Raw genomic sequence first — 18,687 nt, forward strand, 5'->3', positions numbered from 1 at the left:
AATGTCTCAATTTCGCTGAACATTCGTTCAAAGATTGCAGAAATCATTTTCACCAGGGTATAAAACTGACAAATAAATTTAGCTACAGTTTTTCTTACATCCACTTCCGAAGACTTGTTTTTTGATTTATAGTTTCAGGTTTGTCTCCTTTTGCTTGCTCTTCATTTGGCACACACAGGTCAATTTATTCAGCTATTACATTATGCCAGCGTTTATATTATGACTTTTAACGCTGCATCGTCTAGTTAATGTAATCATCAGATAATAAGAAGTCGGAACAGGTATTGTTATACGCCTTTATAGATTGTTGAGCATGTGAATTCCACATAGTCATTTGGTTCAAGATAAATGGTATACATACTCGTAATGCGAGTTCATACGTTTTTCTAAAATGGATACTAAAGACATAAGCTAATAATTCGGTATGAATTTCGAAAGAGCATACTATAATATGACTCACTTATTTTATTGAGCCAACGGTTGCTTTTATAAAAATACAAAATATAAATCGAAAGGATCGAATCCTCGGTGAAGATTTTTTCTCCAAATGCTCATTACGATTTCTCTGCAAGACTTTGCCAAGTCAGATTCTCTCAAATTCAATGACTGGTCTCGTTACCGAAGTTACGGGACCAGTTTTCGCGCTCCATCTATAGGCCTCAGATCAGTCAAAAAGGTCCTCATGAAGAAGTGAAACTGACCAGTGCATTCATCGTTCTATGCAGAATTTGCTCGAAAAAATTGAAAACACGATTTACGCTTGTTTTTTTAACTTATAATTTAGCCCAAAAAGGAAAAATCATTAGTAAAGTAGGTTAAACCTCAGAAAAATGAAAAAATCTCACGCAGTGTTGTAGAAACTCATAGAATTTTATAGTAAGTTTTAAAAACAAGAACAAAAATATATCGAACAAGAATGTACATTCCTTGAAAATTAACGTAGTATTTCTCTGAATGTAACTGCGATATTTCTTGTACAAATTGTTATAAGTTTACAAATTTCTGCAATCGTAAGTTTTTTTTTTAAGTAAGAGTGTGTATGCAGAGAAGTTTGTGAGAAAGTTTTCACCGTGGATTAGTGGAAAAAAATTGTCCTATTTGTGAAATTTCAATTTGACGTATAATACTTGACACATTATAGATGGGTATATGCTTAACATGTATGAACAAATGATAACGGCTATATAATACGTATACCTCAACCGTTTGCGGTGACTTACGACATGACTCACGAGGTTTTGTTGATTATTCACTAGAGATTAAAACTTCCTCAAAGCGATGAATGATAAATTTCTTATTGTTTTCGAAGATATATTTACATAATTTTTGTTTATAGAAAATTCTATACGTTCGTATTGAGGGGTTCAAACGCAGTTTATTTAATATTTTAATATACTATGTATGTCATATTGAATCGCCTAATCTTGATGTATAATAATCTAAAAGAAGCGGATTCTATGTATAATATATATATCGTCTCGTTACACGTATATTCGACAGAGATGAAAATCATCGCTGGGAAGGACATTTTTGTATACTCCGTCTAATGTTTAAACGTGAAACAAGTACGTTACTGTATCGTTTACGAGGAATGTTAATCGTTGATTAAATTGTGTAATACGATGAGTATTATACATATGTATATATAGTACTTTCTAGAATTATTTACGATTTGTATATATCGAGAGCGCGGCTGACACAACATGAATAATTTTTATACACAGGTACATATAAATAGCCCGTGTAAGTAGGTATGTTGCAGTATAATATTATATATATACATACATACGTGTATGCATAAGTAATGCGATGTTTTAATATTTAGATAAAATAATTAATCATAGTTGCAGTATACATAATTTTAATACGTCCAACGTCATCATGTAGATAGATAAAGGAACTATAAAGAACTTCAGCAGTATGCAATAATGCGGATATTTTTTATACAAAGACCATAACTAAGATATTATAATATATTATTCATAAGATTGAAACTTAATTTAATACGTTATTATAGTATTGTAAATTGCGTTAGGAGAATCGCAATACATGCAATTTGACGCAGCAAATCGTTACGTGCAATTGACGATAAGACAGTTCTAAAGAATTTCATAAATATACTACTCAAGTAGATAAACGTAATTTATTAAATGAACCTTTTTACAAATAAACTATATGCAAGTAGCAGTACCTATCAACTCTTCATAATTTAATACAATTCGTTTTATGTCACGTATAATATAATATTTCTAGGGTTTCAATAGATCTGGCATATAAGAATAATCGTTATCTTGCAATGTTTATTATACTAAGTAATAATAATATTGTTGTCTATTTAACACCCGCAGCGTAATCAAATCACAATACTTTCATAAAGTGAGCATCACACGGTGAATCATAGAGGCGATTCAACTGAATCGGTATGTAATAAAATCAAGTGCCAACGTCCAAGTTATACTTTACAGGTGAAATAAATACACTTACGTGTCTGCGCAGAAAACAGCAAGGCATATTTAAAGCCAAGCTACAATGAATATTCCCCTAAACAAGTCGATGATTTAGAGTGTTAAAAAGTGCTGTCAAGAAGCCTTGAAGAGTTTACAACATTTTTCACGTGTCCTTCTTGCAGGTAGATATCCTACAGAGTTTCTCTCATCTCAAAAAGTTTAAATGTTATGCACCGTAATTATGTTTATAGAGAGCGAAATTTTTAATTAAGAAAATCTTCTGCTTTCTTTTCCATGCCGACAGCTATCGTATATAAGCTCAACCAAATTATCATCCGGTTTATAGAATCTTGTGCCGCGAGGTTTATAAATCCCTGTGAACACCGCGTAAATGAAACAGGTATTACGATAAATAACCGATTTGCGTGATTGTAATTATCGAGATAATATTGAACTCGTAATTTGCTCTCGTTGGCGTCAGTTTCACTCGGTGAAGAATTAATTCTGCGACTCGAACTGCAATACATATTTAGCCACCACTTTTGTAAATTTAATGCTGCCATTTACTTCCTTTCGTTGAATAGATCGACCTTGGTCAGCTTTTACAAACTTTGAGTTCACAGAGCTTTTCAATATTAATGACAAGACTTCAAGGGGATTAGGAATCTGATTCGTTCTCGTCAGAGGTTACTAGTAGACGTATAATTAGTCAAATTCGACGCAATCAAAAACAAGAAAAATTTGCAATTCGTATACCCGTAAATAATGCTGGATCAGGTGCCTTTGACTTTAAAGAGAGGGATGGGGTCGCTGAAAAGTTTTGTTATTGGCACATTGTCATGGGAAAATTGACCCATTTTAAAATTATTTAAATACAAAATTGATAAACTTGAACTCTTGTTCCTATCAGCTGTTCAGTCGATTTGTGTGAATGTAAATCAGTGAATTGCATGTCGTCACAAAATGGATTCGATTAATCAGAGTGACAATTGCGGTTCATTTTTCACATGCCAATATTTTTGGTAGAACCGCTGCATGCATTCAAATTTTCACTGATATAATTAATAATCGTTTGTCCGGGAGACAAAAGTCTAATCGCACGGCTTTCACCTTGGTGCATGAAATTCATTAACCATACGACCATTATTTGATATTACGATTTGAAACTGATACAACGACCCCTCAGATCACGTCCAGTGAACGAAAACGAATCACTCAACGTTAGTTGAAAAATGAATTAATTTCCCATAAAGATGATATTTGATTCGACATACGACATTTCTAAAAACTAGAGCGATCAATGGATGTCCACTCAAAGAGTGCCTTATCCACTCTTTCAAGACCCATAAAACTTGCTTCACTCCTGCTCTATGCTGATGTCCACCGTCCTGACCCTCGAAGAGTCGGTAGGCAGTAGTTGAAGTCGTTCAGGTTCGGCGTCGAGCATAATGATGCACATGAAGCTCTTACCCGAGGCCTGATCACGGGGATAAATAGTGACGGGTGCGAACTTGTCGACGGAGCCGTCGACGTATGAGCAAAGCTTTTTGTAAACCTGTGGAAAGTGTCTCCGCAGAGAGACGCCCCTGAGTCTGAGCTGCCTCTGAATATTAGTGAAACTTATTTCTCTGGCGCGTTGCGGAGTGTTCTGACCATTGTTGCCGGGGAAGGAGGTGAGGACGAGAGTCTCCGGCGAGTCCATGTCTCGCGTAATGTTGCAGGGTGAGGACTGCCTCTGGGGCTGCTGGGTGTTAACGGAAGTCGGAAGTTCCCTGCAGCATCCAGCGAGCCGGATTTTGGCACACTTCGAGACGAGCTGACGTTCCCACTTGACAGCTCCCGAGGTCGGCACCTCGCTGACGACGCAGACCGCGACGTAGAGCACAAGCCTCGTCTCCGGGTTGTACAACTTGCAGAGCCTCATAAGCTCGGCGTGAAGTTCGGTTCCCATCTCGCTCGGCAGGAGATCCGACCACCGAACATAGATGGGCTCTCCGAGGTCTATGAAGCCGTTGCTGATGAATTTCTCGGCCGATTCGGGGCTCGTGAAAAAGCACTTGACGGCACCGCGACCATGAGATGCGTATCCACGACGTGCCAGGTTCGAGATGTGCTGAAGACTGTGTCCATCCTGTTTCGCCGCGGATAACACCTGCCGGCACAGAGTTCCAGCCCTCGAGTAGAGACACGTGCGTCTGTGTCGCTCCCAGTGTGCCCTGCGACACTCTCGAGAGCAATAAGCGTACGAGCAATTATGGCAGGTCTTGTAACTCCTGCGTGCTTCGCCGGCTGAGGTTGAGTTCGTGCATTTGCCATATCGGCAACGCACTGTCGCCCTGTCGTATTGCTGTTGCTGTTGCTGCTGCTGCTGGTGGTGGTGATGGTGATGGTGGTGGTGGTTGGTGTTCTCCGGTGTTTCTTGGGCGTTGTCGAAGGACACGCGACGGTTCCGCAGGCTCGAAGACGTCGCCGCGTTCCTCGGAGGTAGAGAGTCACTGCCTTCGCTTTTACGGCGGGTCTGCAGCTGACCACCCTGGGCGAAGTACGACGTCGAATCCCCCAAGTGACTTGCCTCGAGCATCGTGCTAGCGGACTCTAAGGCAGAAAAGCGAACAGGTCGGACAGGACTCGGCTTTCCAACATGCTAAGTTTCATTCCATCCTCTCTCGCACGCGATCGCCTCCCTTGTTATGTCTGTTTCACAAACGAGCGTCTCGATTAACACCTTGCCCAGTTTACTCTTCCTACATTTTTTACAAGCCTATTACTTTTATTGTTATAGTTGACCGATTTCCGTATCTATCGGTGGTGCAGCTGCCCGGTAAAAAAAATTGTCGGCGTATTGAATATGAGAAAACGGTTTAGAACGATCAATTAACAATCGAGTTAACAGAGTTGAATTTGGTTGGATCAACATCCTATCTGCAATTTCAGCCAGATCACACTATTATTGATGAAGGTTTTGTATACTCTTGTGTATTGAAACTTTCGATTTTTATGTTAACCGTGGAGAAACGGAATATAAACAAAAAAAAAAAACAGATTTATAGAGCTTTCATCATCGTAAAAATTAAAAAAAAAGAAGAAACAAAAATAAACTGGACAAATTTACTATAAAAACATAACAAGGCAACGTGATGTTTCTAACGTTGATGACCAAACTCGGCTACTCCAACTTCATATTTTTTTTTCTTTCGTCTTATATTTGAGAGGAATGATTTTAACCGATTTTTTCAACTATCTACTTCAATTGAAGAAGGACTTATTTTTTTTCAATACCAAAGTATCTCCCCGAGTTAGAATATGTGAAAAAAGTTAGTTTTGATAAATTCGGATTATCAATGTTTGTACCTGAATAAAGTAACTTCTTAATGCATTACTGGTTGTAGAAGTTGTTTGGTCATGCTTAAGAATTCCTTGATTCATTTGAAATCCACGAGTTTATTAAGAAAATAGTCGTTTTTCCAATGTGCCAAATACGGCACGCCCCGAATCAAATTCAACTCGATTCACTTCGTGATTGCACCTTCAAAAACTAACTCAATTTCACCATATTCTTTCATCGTACCTTTTTTGACCAGAGAGTAGTTTTTGACCACAAGATACATCTTGAAAGATTGATAACGCGGTTTTCCATCGAATATGGACAACGTGTGAAACAAATTTGAAATAATAACCATATAACCTTTCATCATCATCGCCGTTCATCGGTGTTAAACTCATGAGATTTCTTTCAATGATTTATGATACAATGACGGTTGTCAAATTGAACAAAACTTACATAGTCCTCCTACCTTGGAGGTCTTGGCGAAGGGTGCTGCAGCTCTTCCCGGCAGCGGTGGATCGGCGGGTGGGACCAGGGCCGGGGCTTGGGGTGCGAGAGGCGGGGGGCAGGCCGAGGAGGGAGTCGAGGACGTCCTCCAGGGTGGTCGACCCTGGGCTTGGTTTGTTCCGCAAAAGAGCTGCCGCCGCCATAGCCTCCTCCGTCTCACTATGCCCTGATCCTGATCCTAGCAGTTTTCAAAAATCACCCACCATCCCCCCAACGAATATTCGTTATTAGAAATCCGTTCAGCTTTTATAGCTCAGTCGGTTATTTATTTAGTTCATCTTTTCTCCACACTCAATTTACGCCTTTCAATCTTACAGTAAATTACAATATCAATGATGAAGAGAATTGAAATCGATTTAAAGCCAACTGTTGCTGATCCGATCCGCTTCAAACGAAATAGAACGGATCGATCGGCTGCGCACTTTTAGTGAAACGCACGTAGATCAGTCCGCTATAACTCTCACTTGTATGAGACCAAAGATTTCTTACGATTAATATTCGCAGCGGATTCCAACAGTCGAAGACGAATTGGTGAATCTCGTTTTTGAACATTTCAGATTGATGGGCATCGCAGAGAATTCATGTTGGCATGATTGAAATTCTTTTTATCATTTTCAAAGTGAAAACTTCAGAAATGGTATGATTGACCGATTCATCTTTGATTATTGGGATCAGCTGCGAATATAATTTGAAAAAAAATCTTTGGTCTCATACAAGTTAGAGTTATAGCGAAATGAACTATATCGTTTTGCTTCTAACGATCTTATTACTTACTGTTTTACACCGAAAGTGCGCATCCAGTCGAACCTGTTTCGTTCGGACACATCGGATTGGATCTGCAGCAGTGTGCGTTGACCTTTATTCTTTAGTTTTAATTTATATAAAATAGCAATTCGTTAATTATTATAGGTGCAAGCAATAAGGGGTCGAAATTTTCATACATATGATTTTATCAAGTGTACCAAGATATGAACAATCCCCAAATTTTAGATTTACAGGCCTAACCGTTTACGAGAAACTTATCATTGATTCATTTTTACGTTGATTTTTTTGCGATTTTAGCACTTGCTGGCGTCGGGAAAAAAGTTAAAGATGACCGGTTCTATCTTTTGTGGGAAAATCTTCTTTTTAAAAATGAGAAGTTCATTTTTAGATAGGTTTCCAGAAACAGCCTAAAAAAATATTTCTTGTTTTACCACATTTTCAACTCATAATCAGTCATCATTTTTGGAATTGAAAAACCTGAAATCCGCACGGAAAAAGACCCAAATTTATGATGGAACCGTACACATAATTTTTTTTACCGCTTTTATGACTGTTGCTGGATCTCAAATTTCGAAAGATTAGAATTTTCAGAAAATTTGTAGAAAAAGTACTACGGACAGTATTTTCTTTCCGATGTCGGTTGCAATTGTTAAAAATTTGATGACAAAATGAGCCTAAGTGTTTCTCGTAAATGGTTAGGTCTGCAAGGGGGTCTAAAATTTGGGGGATTTCGATTTACTTGGTATATCTGATAACACATGGAAATTGCAGTAAAATCGGAATTTTTTCAGACGATCTCTTATCTATAATAAGTGGTAAAATTGTCCAAAAGCAAATTGTTGTCGAACAATTTTGTAGATACATAATTTGCGCCATTCATAAACTTTCTTATTGTATTTTCTATTCGCAGGCTTAATTGGTTGCTTTAGCTATACCTTCGAATTCCGCAAATGAGTACGCTGCGATTGCTTTTACACGACGACTGATAAAGGATGACTAGATCCGATAAAATCTCCTTGTAGCTGCATGGAAATAAACGATCTACTGGGGCGACACGTTTCCAGAGTGGCGACAGACCGCGAAAACATCAGGAATACTCAGGGAATTTCGTTCATCGGGAAAAGTCACTAAAAAGTTAGGGAATTATGACGACCCATAGGGAAAAACGGACTTTTCTTATTAAGGGTTTTCAAACTTCAGCTATGCTTCGTAAATTCAGTTAAGCTAACTTTCGCAAATTGTACTTTTCAATGGCTAATTATTTATGTGAAAGAAAGCAATGCTATGTGTTTTTAGTTCCAAATTTGTATATTTAAAGTACACAACTTCTAGAGCTTTTGGTCGTAAAAGCTGCCCAACATTACTCAAGTTTCTTGGGAAAATGTCAAGGAAATCTGAATTTTTTGACAGGAAAAGTCAGGGAAAATTCAGGGAATTGTATTTGAGAAAAAACGTCGCCACTCCGAGTTTTTATTTTCTCCTAGTAAGGAATAATAATACAATAAATTCAAGGATAAATGTCGCGTTCGATTACCCCACCTGTGTATTAGGTACCAAATAAACATTACACATGATCAAGTTCATCATGATGATTCAGACTGTTTTTACGACTGAATAAATATTCACGTTTTGTAACCACGACGCCCAAAACGATAATAACTACACGCGAATAATAGCTTTGACTCGTTGGGTGTGTAATGTCTTTCCACATTAAAGTTGTGTGATTTATACAGATGTGTCAAGAAAACAAAAATGAAAGTAAAGAAATAAAACAAAATAAACAAGTAAGTACAAACGTTCTGCAAACGTAATAAGTAAGAAAAGTAAATATAAAAGGCCACTTACCGTGTGTGCTAAACTAAAAAAATCATACAACATACATGTGGGAGAACAAAATAGGACAAAACAATAAAACAATAAATGAAACATCGCAGAATACAAACAATAATTTATTTTTAAAGGTATAACATCTACAGAAAATGATAAATGAATATCTGACAATAAGTACAGAATACTTAAAAGTTGCAAATTAGTTTTGAAACTGAAGTGCGTTTAGTTGAGAAAAAAGGATGAAGAATTATCCGTATTTGAAATTGGCAGATGAAATTGGATTGATATGTTATTTGTGTGTAGAATAAATTAAAAGGTCAATATTATTCTATGCGCGCGTACCTATATATATATATGTATGTATATGTATATATATCTTTTGAACGATACATACGAAGGTATGTGTATAGGTATATAAGTTTCAAAACTAATGAGCCAAAATTAAAATAATATATACCTATCATTTAATAACATATCTGCAACACAGTAATAAGGTCAGTGTGTAATAATATGTATAATATTACATGTATACGTCAAGATATTAGCGGAGAAATTTTACAGTCTAAACGTACATAAAACACAATCTATGAAATACTAAATAAGATTATACAACAAAAGAAGTAGTTATATGTATGTATACCTAAAACACGATCATCATCTTTCGTGAATGACATTGAATCGTCAAAAGAAAGAACAAGAAGTAGGGAATTTGTCAAATGTACAGGTTTATCGGTCGATAAGTAATGAGCAACAGTTATTGTATAACCTGAGAGTGCAATATCGTGTAAAACGTTTAAAAAAACCCGAAAATAATTTACATATGGAATGACAGTGTCGATGGTAGAGTTTCTCAAATTTCTTTCAATCCTTTTCCTCGTTCTTATCAAAGTTTTATTAAATATTATTTAATTTTTTTTATTTTTCATCACTCTATGTCTGGTCTCTATTATTTAGAGCGAAATATAGTAAATCAAATTTTACACGGATTGCAACGCCAATGGACTGAAATTTTAATGGTCGATTTGATAAGTGTTTTGGGTCAATTTCATCGTGTGCACGATGATGGGCGTCCTCGATAATCGTCTCGCGTTACGTTCGATAGGACAATGGAGGAGAAAGAAGATGAAAAAAAATTTAATAAAACCACTATTTGTGTGCAGCAATGACGTGCAATGATGCATCAAAGACAACACTGGGTCATTGGCCTGGTGAAATAAACCGGGTCGAGTGTAGTAATTATACGAAGATACACTATAGAAAAACGTGTACGTTACGTCATGTTATATTCTATAACGTTCTCACTGTTCTTTTTCGTTTTTAAATACCGTTATATTCTCTTTCAATGTATAATTTAACTGTTAATTTGACTTGTCATGACGAATTTGTAATTTTTCGTTCCATTATTGGTGTTAATCTAGACGTTATATTTATAGGTAAGTATATATAATACATATATATGATGACCGATATATAAATTTCAGCTGTTAAGAATAAATATTCTTTGAAAATCTTATCTTTTTTCGCGTTTTTGAACAGTTTCTTTTTTTTTTCTTTTTTTTTTTAATTTTCATTTATCCTTTGACGATATTTATGTACAATTGAGGATATTTTATGCACCTATCCTATACTGATGAGCATAACAATCTGCACGATTTCGAGCACCTATTTACAGCCAATCTTTTATTTACTTTATTTTTTTTTATTAATTTAAACACTATTTACGATTACTAAAATCTATGTAAGATAATTTGTTTTTCTTTAAAATTTGTATATATTGCTTTTAGTGTTAGATTTCATGCCTTTCTCAATGTTTTGCGTATGATGTATTCGTATCTAATAACACATATACATATATATTATTATAATTTGTAAACATGTATAACGTAGCTGTATTTCGATAAACTTTTTCAAGTGGCAAAGACTTGGGTATATATGATTTTAGAAAAAAGAAGAAGCACGAATTGGAAGAAAAAAAGAAACAAAAAAAAAAAACAACAATCTTTCTTCTCCTTCGAAAGTTATAAAACCCATTCCCCATACTTAATTAATATTATACTGGCTATAATGTATATGTGTACATAAATACGTTATAAAGATTAAGATTATCATCAAGTCGTTTATTAACTCTACTCGCACCAAAGAAAAATGCGGTGGCGGTAATCAATAGAAATCGATAGCATATTGCTTTTATAAACGCGCGATGTAATTATTGATACGCGCTTCTGACATGGAAAAATTCAAGGAATAACAGCAGAAATTCTCAATAACGATAAATTAGGTTACAGTAATGTACAATTATACGACCTGAATAATAACATGCGTCTTTAACAAATCGCGGAAAAAAGAAGGAAGAAAAATAGGCAGGATGCCCAGGTGAAGTTCCTGCTATTATCTGGATAAAATTAAACCTTGCAAAGTCGTAAATGCAGCAGTAAAACGTGTCAATCACGTGATGCAATTGTGACCGGAGGCCGTTTCTATATATAGCTGATGAAATTGGGTGATCTTTGCAATTTGAGTATCGGATTTGTCTTGATCGCATCACCTACACGACAGTCGCCCCGTATTGGTACAGGTAGAGGGATTCAGGGCGCCGTAACACCGAGAAATATCGATTTGCTCACTCGCCAAGGGATGAAAGTCGTCGGGGGTCGGTTTTGCACGAGAAGAAGCCATAGTGGCACTGCATGGGTTGGTATAAGTAATACAGGCGAAGTTTTTAACGCTGGGAAACTGGACACGAGGCCATTTAGGTGGGAGGAAAAAAAAGGAGGAATTTTAGGTCCGTGTGTTTTTTTGGTGTTCGACGACCTTTCTGGATTTTTAAAATTCCGACAAACTACTACAGACGCGTTTTTGTTGCGTATTTTCTCTAAATCATAAATCGGAATTTAAGTATTTTTCTAAATACTCTTACGATGATTTAAAAATTGGATAGAAAATTGGACTTAATCGGCTTGTTTCCTTGTTTTAACGACTCTTCAAAGTAATAATTTCAGGTAGTTGCAGCGAAAATACAGTAATTTTTTGCTTCAATGTGTACAAAAACTTTAAAGAACTCGAGGAAAGTGAAGATTCGAGGCTTCGGACTGTGCGATTTTACTAGGATTTACTTTGTTGTACTAATTTAGAAACAAGTAACGAGATCTGATCTAATAAAGCTAATTTTGGTTGCACTAAATCGTGTTGCTTGAAAGCTTGAAAAAGGTAATTTCAACTTAATCATTCCCCGTTTTCCATCCGTCGCCTCAATTTTAAGCCGAGAAAATTAAGATCTGCTTGAAGATGAAAAATCAACTTTCGTAACAATTAACAATTAACAATTAATTGGCATCGTGACGAAACGGCAAAATTGGACAACAAATTTTTTCCACATCGTTACACGAGTTCTTGACTGTACGATCGAGTCCCATCGAAAAAGAAAAATACCAACGGAAAAGAGAAAACGGTTTGATAAAGTAGTCGAATCGATTGAAACTCGCCCGTTCGGACTTCGCTATGCGAGGAGTAACTCACCACGATGGTGAGGATGATGGTGATGATGATGCGAGGAGGGTGACGGCGACATCCTCTGACCATCATTCGGTGTCAGGTCCAAGAAAAGACCGGAAACCGCGGTGTCGACGCAGGTGCAGGGTTCGTTTAGCGTCGAATTGCATACAGCACAACATTCCACATCCGTTGTCAGGGTGATCGGGGTTTTCGGCGAGTCCACCGGTCTCATACCAACGAACGAACTCTCCATCCAACATAATTTCACGTTCCCTGAATTACCACAAGTGTCATTTTCATGTATTTTACAGAGTTAACGAAATGAAAATATGTTTTATATATCGTTACGAAAACTAATTCGAAATTTATTTTTCGACTAAGTTTAAAGTTTATCTCGTCGTGATGGGAAAACTTTTACAACTCGAATTAATTTTTATTGTGTTTTTGGTTTTCTGCAGTAAAATAAAATCGTATTTTGAGGTGAAAAATATTTGCACGCCTAATATAATGTATAATTTCCCATAGTTTCCTCATCATGACAGTGTGTTTGTTTATATTACATATGTATTAATGAATTAGGTAACCGTGTCGATAGTCGATTCACAATTGCATTATATAAGGGGCCAATCAAGTATTAGCTAATACATTTTTTGCAATTTTTTGCACCCCGCCCCTAGTAATAAAGATTTGTACGTTTGCTTGTTTTGCCCGCTACTGTTTTTTAACGTTAGCTAATACTTTCTGAAAAATTTATTGGCAAATCGATTCGTTATACCTGAAAATAGTAGAAATGCCATTTGCAGTCACATCCTCATCAATTTAATCCTGCTTTATTAAATATTAATTATTATTAACTGTTAACTTACATCAACATGTTCAGTAAAACGTGAATTTATTATTCATTGAGTATTAAGTACATTATATATTGTCTTTCTTATTAAATGCTTGTAATAAGCACTATATTCGCTAGGATATTGTTATTGAGTAACTCATGCATTACTAACGCCTCCTTTTAAAGAATTTTTTTTAATTATTCTCAAGCAAGAGGCGTGTTGGCTTTGAGTACGCATTTCGAATTTCCTACGTTAGCTAAAGCTTGCCTGGAATGCGTACCGATAAGGCTTCTCTGGATGCCTACCTCTGTTTTAACGTTAGCTCATACTTGAATGGCCCCTAATTATGATTTGAAAATCTGCAATAAACTGCACATTTGAATTTTATGTACAGTAGAACCTCGATTGTCTGTAAAATGAATTCGTATCGGGGGGGAACAAAGACTCAGCGCTAGTTTGTATACGAAAATGCAGTAATGTGAGATGAAACAATGTCAATAATATATGTATAGTATTAGAAGCAAATAGCATTAGTGCATATATTTTCATGTATGTTATTTTTATAATGGTCGTTTGGATAAATGCTTGATGACGTATGTTTACATGATCGAAAAATTAGGATAATACCCAGATTCTTGAGGTGCTTATAAAGACGCGTTGTACACCTCGAAAACGCGGGGATGCAAAACTCCTAAACCGCTCAAGCGATCAGAGTGAAACTTGGGCAATTAATGCCTTCTTTTGGCAAAAAGTGAAGCGTCTTTTGACTTTTTCAAAATATTGAAAAAAATTTACAGATTGGTTACCACCTACAGAAATTGACCAAATTTTCACAGTTGCACGGGATGGATCGAACTATCCGTTATGATGCCACTCAGCGGTGATGTAACACACATTTTGAGCCCAGTTCCATGAGATTTGATAGTGAAATGACGAAATGGCAGCTGATCTGGTTTTCGATTACGAAGTACACCGAAATCTCATTTTGGCGACATTTGTTATCGACCTTTCATGCATGTCGATAATTTTTTACCGACATTACACGCATACATTACTAGCATTCGCGTAATGTCGGTAACAAATGTCGCAAAATGAGCTTTCCGTGTACTTCGTAATCGAAAGCCAGATCAGCTACCATTTCGTCATTTCACCATCAAATCTCATGGGACTGCGCTCAAAATGTGTGTTTCGTCACCGCCGAGTGGCATCGTACCGGATAGTTCGAGCCTTTCAGTGCAACTGTGAAAATTTGGTTAATTTCTGTGGGTGGTAACCAATCTGTAAAATTTTTTTCCAAATTTTGAAAAAGTAAAAAGACGCTCCACTTTTTGCTAAAATAAGGCATTAACTGCCCAAGTTTTACTCTCAACGCATCAGCGGTATAGGAGTTTTGCATCCCCGCGGTTTCGAGGTGTACAACAAGTCTTTATAAGCAATTTAAGCGAATTTTTAATGAACACAACTGCGTCGTAGATTCTGAAAGAAAATTGTATGTGTGAGACGTGATTAGAATAGCATTAGTAACTGAACGTACATTTAGGTAGAGTAAAGGTGAGTAATAATATCTAATAACAAAGCGTTCCAGTGAAAATGTGATTATCCAATATGATACGCTTTTGTGCACATGTATACTCGTATTGTATGAAATGGTTTTTATGTGTCTTTCCAATCGCGCACGTGCGAGGTAAACGTGTAAATAGCGTAATTTGTAAATAATTAATGTACACGAGAAAATGGACGATAAAAAAAATCCCTGTGTTGAACCTAAAACCAAACTGCAATGCGCGGATTGCATGGAAAATTTGATTTATATGTATTTTATGTCGCATAATCAAAAGCGAAGGTACAAAGTTCAAGTGGTACAAAATTAGATCTGTTCAAAAGAAACGAGCATGTTAAGAGTATAATGTCAAATTTGCTACCCCGTGACCTCGGACCGAGACTTTGAATCTCAGGGTGACTTATTTTCAGTCGTCACAATGCCACGTACCGAAATAGATCCGCGAGCTTTAGCTCTTTTTGAATCGTGCCTCAAATATGTTCTCGCTCTCGTGCGATACGTAACATCTTTACTCACTGCAGGCACCTGCCGATAATTTGTAACGGCTGATCCATTCCAATAAATTTTTCAACAGACGATGAGAAATATAAATTGTATATATTGGAAATATTCACCTCTTTTTCACCTAAAATCGCCAGACAGATGGTTCGAAATACGAGGAGAGATTTGTAATATAAAACGCTCTTAACGGACGGTGTAAAAAATGTCGTCGTTTTGCTGTTGGTTCACGCACTTCGGAATCATAGTATAGCTTGTTATCTAATTGTAATAATACTTTAATAGCCAAGGAGACGCACGATGGTAATAAAATAGAATCAAATACCATTGCTATAACTATTTCGAATTAAAGTTTGCCAGCTAAAGAATTTTGTGTCGGATGTTTACGATCTTGCAATGCGGAAAAGTTTATTCGTACCTAACCCGTTCGATTCGACTTTCTTATAGTTTCTTGATAAGTAAAACAAGTTCGGGTTCTGGAGCGAGTTACATAAACGCACGAAATACATAGGTAGGTATAGATTTCCAGAATTAAGTTATACACAAGGGGGCCTTGTTAGCCGGAATCAGTTGGCCCCTGACCTGAGGAATAATTACTTAGTCCAAGTCTCAGGGGATCAAGGAACTCGAGAGACTCGAGAGTTGACTTTGGTGAGATTATAATCGGTATCTGCAGAGAACGAAATTAAGTATTTCTATTGTCTCGTTGACTCGGTTAGGGGGCTGCGCCATTTAAAACCGTTTTAGTAGCCGTCCAGCCAGCTAGTTGTCCTCGTTAACAGATTAAACCTTTCACAGTGTTGCTCAGCCTTCTTAATTTACACTTGCGTTTTCCATTCATAGACTTAAATTTCATCTACCGCAGAGACAGCGAGAAATGTGACTTTCATTTGTTATTATGTATATGTCTTCAATCATGGACATTCTAATACAGTTCGAATTCACCTTTTCACCGGTTTAGCTTCGGACATATTTTTTCAAATTTGTACATTGGTAGACTTGCGGGGGTAAGATTTTTGGCCTAAATTTTTTTAAATGAAGGGTATTGTTTTTTATTTTGTTCGAGGTCATTTTCACTGAGCAAGAAAACTTTTTAATTTGACTAAATTATTGATTAAATTTGATTAAAAATTATTCATTTAATAAATAATTAAGAAATCAACTTCCCAAAGTCAAGTATTTCCTCAGACAGAGAATTTGTATATTTTCGAGTTTATGGAAAAAAAGCTTTTCCAACATTGCTAGATCGCAGTTAACTACTTATATATGAATTCCTTGAAAAAGAAACAAGGGTAAACATCTTTTCAAATCGTTTCAAATCTAGGATGTGAATGTAAAAGAATCTTATTACACACGGCAGACCCAGTTTAGGAGAAATAATTCCCGGTTTAGGGCTGGTATCAAAATACAAAATGCGTGTAACCTATAATATGAATTGCAATAGCCGGATCCTGTGACTCAAGAAGACGTAATAATAACGGGGATGCGCGGAGAGCAACGTGATCTCGACGAATAATACAATTGGCATGCTGCAGCTGTATCATACAGAGAAGACCTGCGATGTCACGCCACACGACAATCAAACGATTAATCATTGTGTGCACGTACAATGCAACGCGTCGTTTCGCTCTCAATCTCTCTGCCAACGGTCATTCGCTATAAATAAAATCAAATGCCAAATCAGATTAAGATCAATTATAAACGTCGGCAAATTTAGTTCGCTCTCAAGGTTATTCCTTGTTAATAATTTTTTTCAGTTTGGAAATCAATGCTCCAGTTGGACGTTAAACAAATTAAGGATAACGATACTGATGTGAATAAATCTCACGGGTTTGAATAAACATTAATTTCGATACCCAACAGTAAGAAATCGTGGAAACTTGCGAAATCATTTGAAAAATCGATGCCGTAGTTCTGGCGAAACAGGGTAACAAGAATTTTTTTTTTTATCGAATCGGAATTGTTTATTGCGATATTTAATATTTAAAAAAATTTTAGGTTCAAAAACGTTCCAGAGATTCGGCGCCTTGACGCTTTCTGAACGAATCAGTTTATGCTGCTCGGCATAATTGAGATGATTAAAAAAGAGAGAGATTTCGGTCAATTCGATGCAGACCGAAAAATAATTCTAGTTTTGGTCATGATACAATCCTTAAGTACAGTCTGACAGCGCTATTCCCTACGTCTCTCTGCTTCGTTTGTCTCTCTCTTTATTTTGCTGCGCGACCTCTCATAAGCTCGGCTGCTCTGCGAAGTTAAATCCAAGCCAAAGTCTCCGTTTGAATGGGGACATACTGTTCTTGAAATTCACTTAGAAACGAAGGAAACGCGCGGAGTGTATTTCCATTTTTACCGTAACTGATTTTTTACATAGCAGTTCTGGATACAAAATCCAAATTAGTTTTGTAGCTATAACCGTACGAAATCTAGTATGTCATACTATTTTTTTTATTTGTTTTTATCTCGGTCAATCGTACTACGTTTATATACTCTTGTAGCTATTGCGATGATTTTATATTGACGGAACGATAATTTAATTTCGAAGCCATACTTGACTGAAAAAAAATTTTAGCCAAAAAAAAAAAAACCATAGATTTACAATTGTAATAGCCAGAAAATGAAGTATCGAAATGCTAATCACTCTTAAATAGTGAGTTGTATGATATTTTCTGGTAAATCCAACAATCCTTAAACCGTCATTGTAACGATACCATTTTTATTGGAATTGTCCAGTAACCATAAACAATGGAATGTTTCTCACTGTACCGATTCTTGAATACGAATACCTATAGGTATAAACTCCTTGATGTTAAGTGCACGTGCACGCATGCAACGAAAGCGTTCTTGTTGTTGTTGTTGTTGTGGTTTGAAGCACCATTGAGAGTGAGATACCTCAATGAAATCAGTAGATGAAGGAGGAAAATCGTTGTTAGTGATAGCGGAAGTGGTTGAAAGTGCATCAGTAGTAGTGAAAACAGCAGGAGCAACAGCAGCAGCAGTATTATCAGCACCATCATCATCATCATCATCATCATCATCATCATCATCATCATCATCATCATCATCATCATCATGGTCATGATAAATCAGCGGTAGACTGGCCCGTCGGGCCGACAGTAAATATTGTATAATCGTAGGATAAAGAAACAACGAAAATTTACCTTGTTTACGCATTGAATATTGGTCTGTTGGGATGGTTTCGGGGGTGAATTAGTGCTCACCTCTGGGGCTTGTCGACCTCGCGCCACCCCTGCCTTCCCAATTGTCGGGTCGCGGGGAAAGACGACCACCGTTCACTTCCTGCCCGCTTTGGACATAGTGTACTATTGCCGACGTCACTTCTTTTATCGAATTCCTCACCTCGAGTTGTTGCGCTGGTCCAAAGCTCGTTGTTTGTTTCTGTAGTTTGTCAATAACACAACCCAATGT

The 18,687-nt window shown here is 36.7% G+C and overlaps 1 protein-coding gene across 5 annotated transcripts in view; it reads right to left on the reverse strand.

Moving 5' to 3' along the window:
• Positions 1-3,561: 3,561 nt before the first annotated feature.
• The window catches only part of LOC124407212, an 84,097-nt gene continuing 68,971 nt past the window's right edge, over positions 3,562-18,687 (reverse strand). Inside the window, exons 8-11 of one of the 5 annotated variants that reach the window (XM_046883102.1) lie at positions 18,480-18,657; positions 12,391-12,639; positions 6,242-6,457; positions 3,562-5,042 (exon numbers count right to left, since the gene is read on the reverse strand). In XM_046883102.1, the coding sequence (XP_046739058.1) occupies positions 3,805-5,042; positions 6,242-6,457; positions 12,391-12,639; positions 18,480-18,657 (1,881 nt within the window). In that variant the 3' untranslated portion in view covers positions 3,562-3,804. Of the gene's footprint in view, positions 5,142-6,228; positions 6,458-12,390; positions 12,640-18,479; positions 18,658-18,687 lie in introns of all 5 variants that reach the window. The other 4 variants (XM_046883106.1, XM_046883104.1, XM_046883105.1 and 1 more) reach the window with 4 other exon arrangements.

This window comes from Diprion similis, chromosome 6, assembly GCF_021155765.1.
Source record: "Diprion similis isolate iyDipSimi1 chromosome 6, iyDipSimi1.1, whole genome shotgun sequence".
In the NCBI taxonomy this organism is placed as follows: Eukaryota; Metazoa; Arthropoda; class Insecta; order Hymenoptera; family Diprionidae; genus Diprion; species Diprion similis.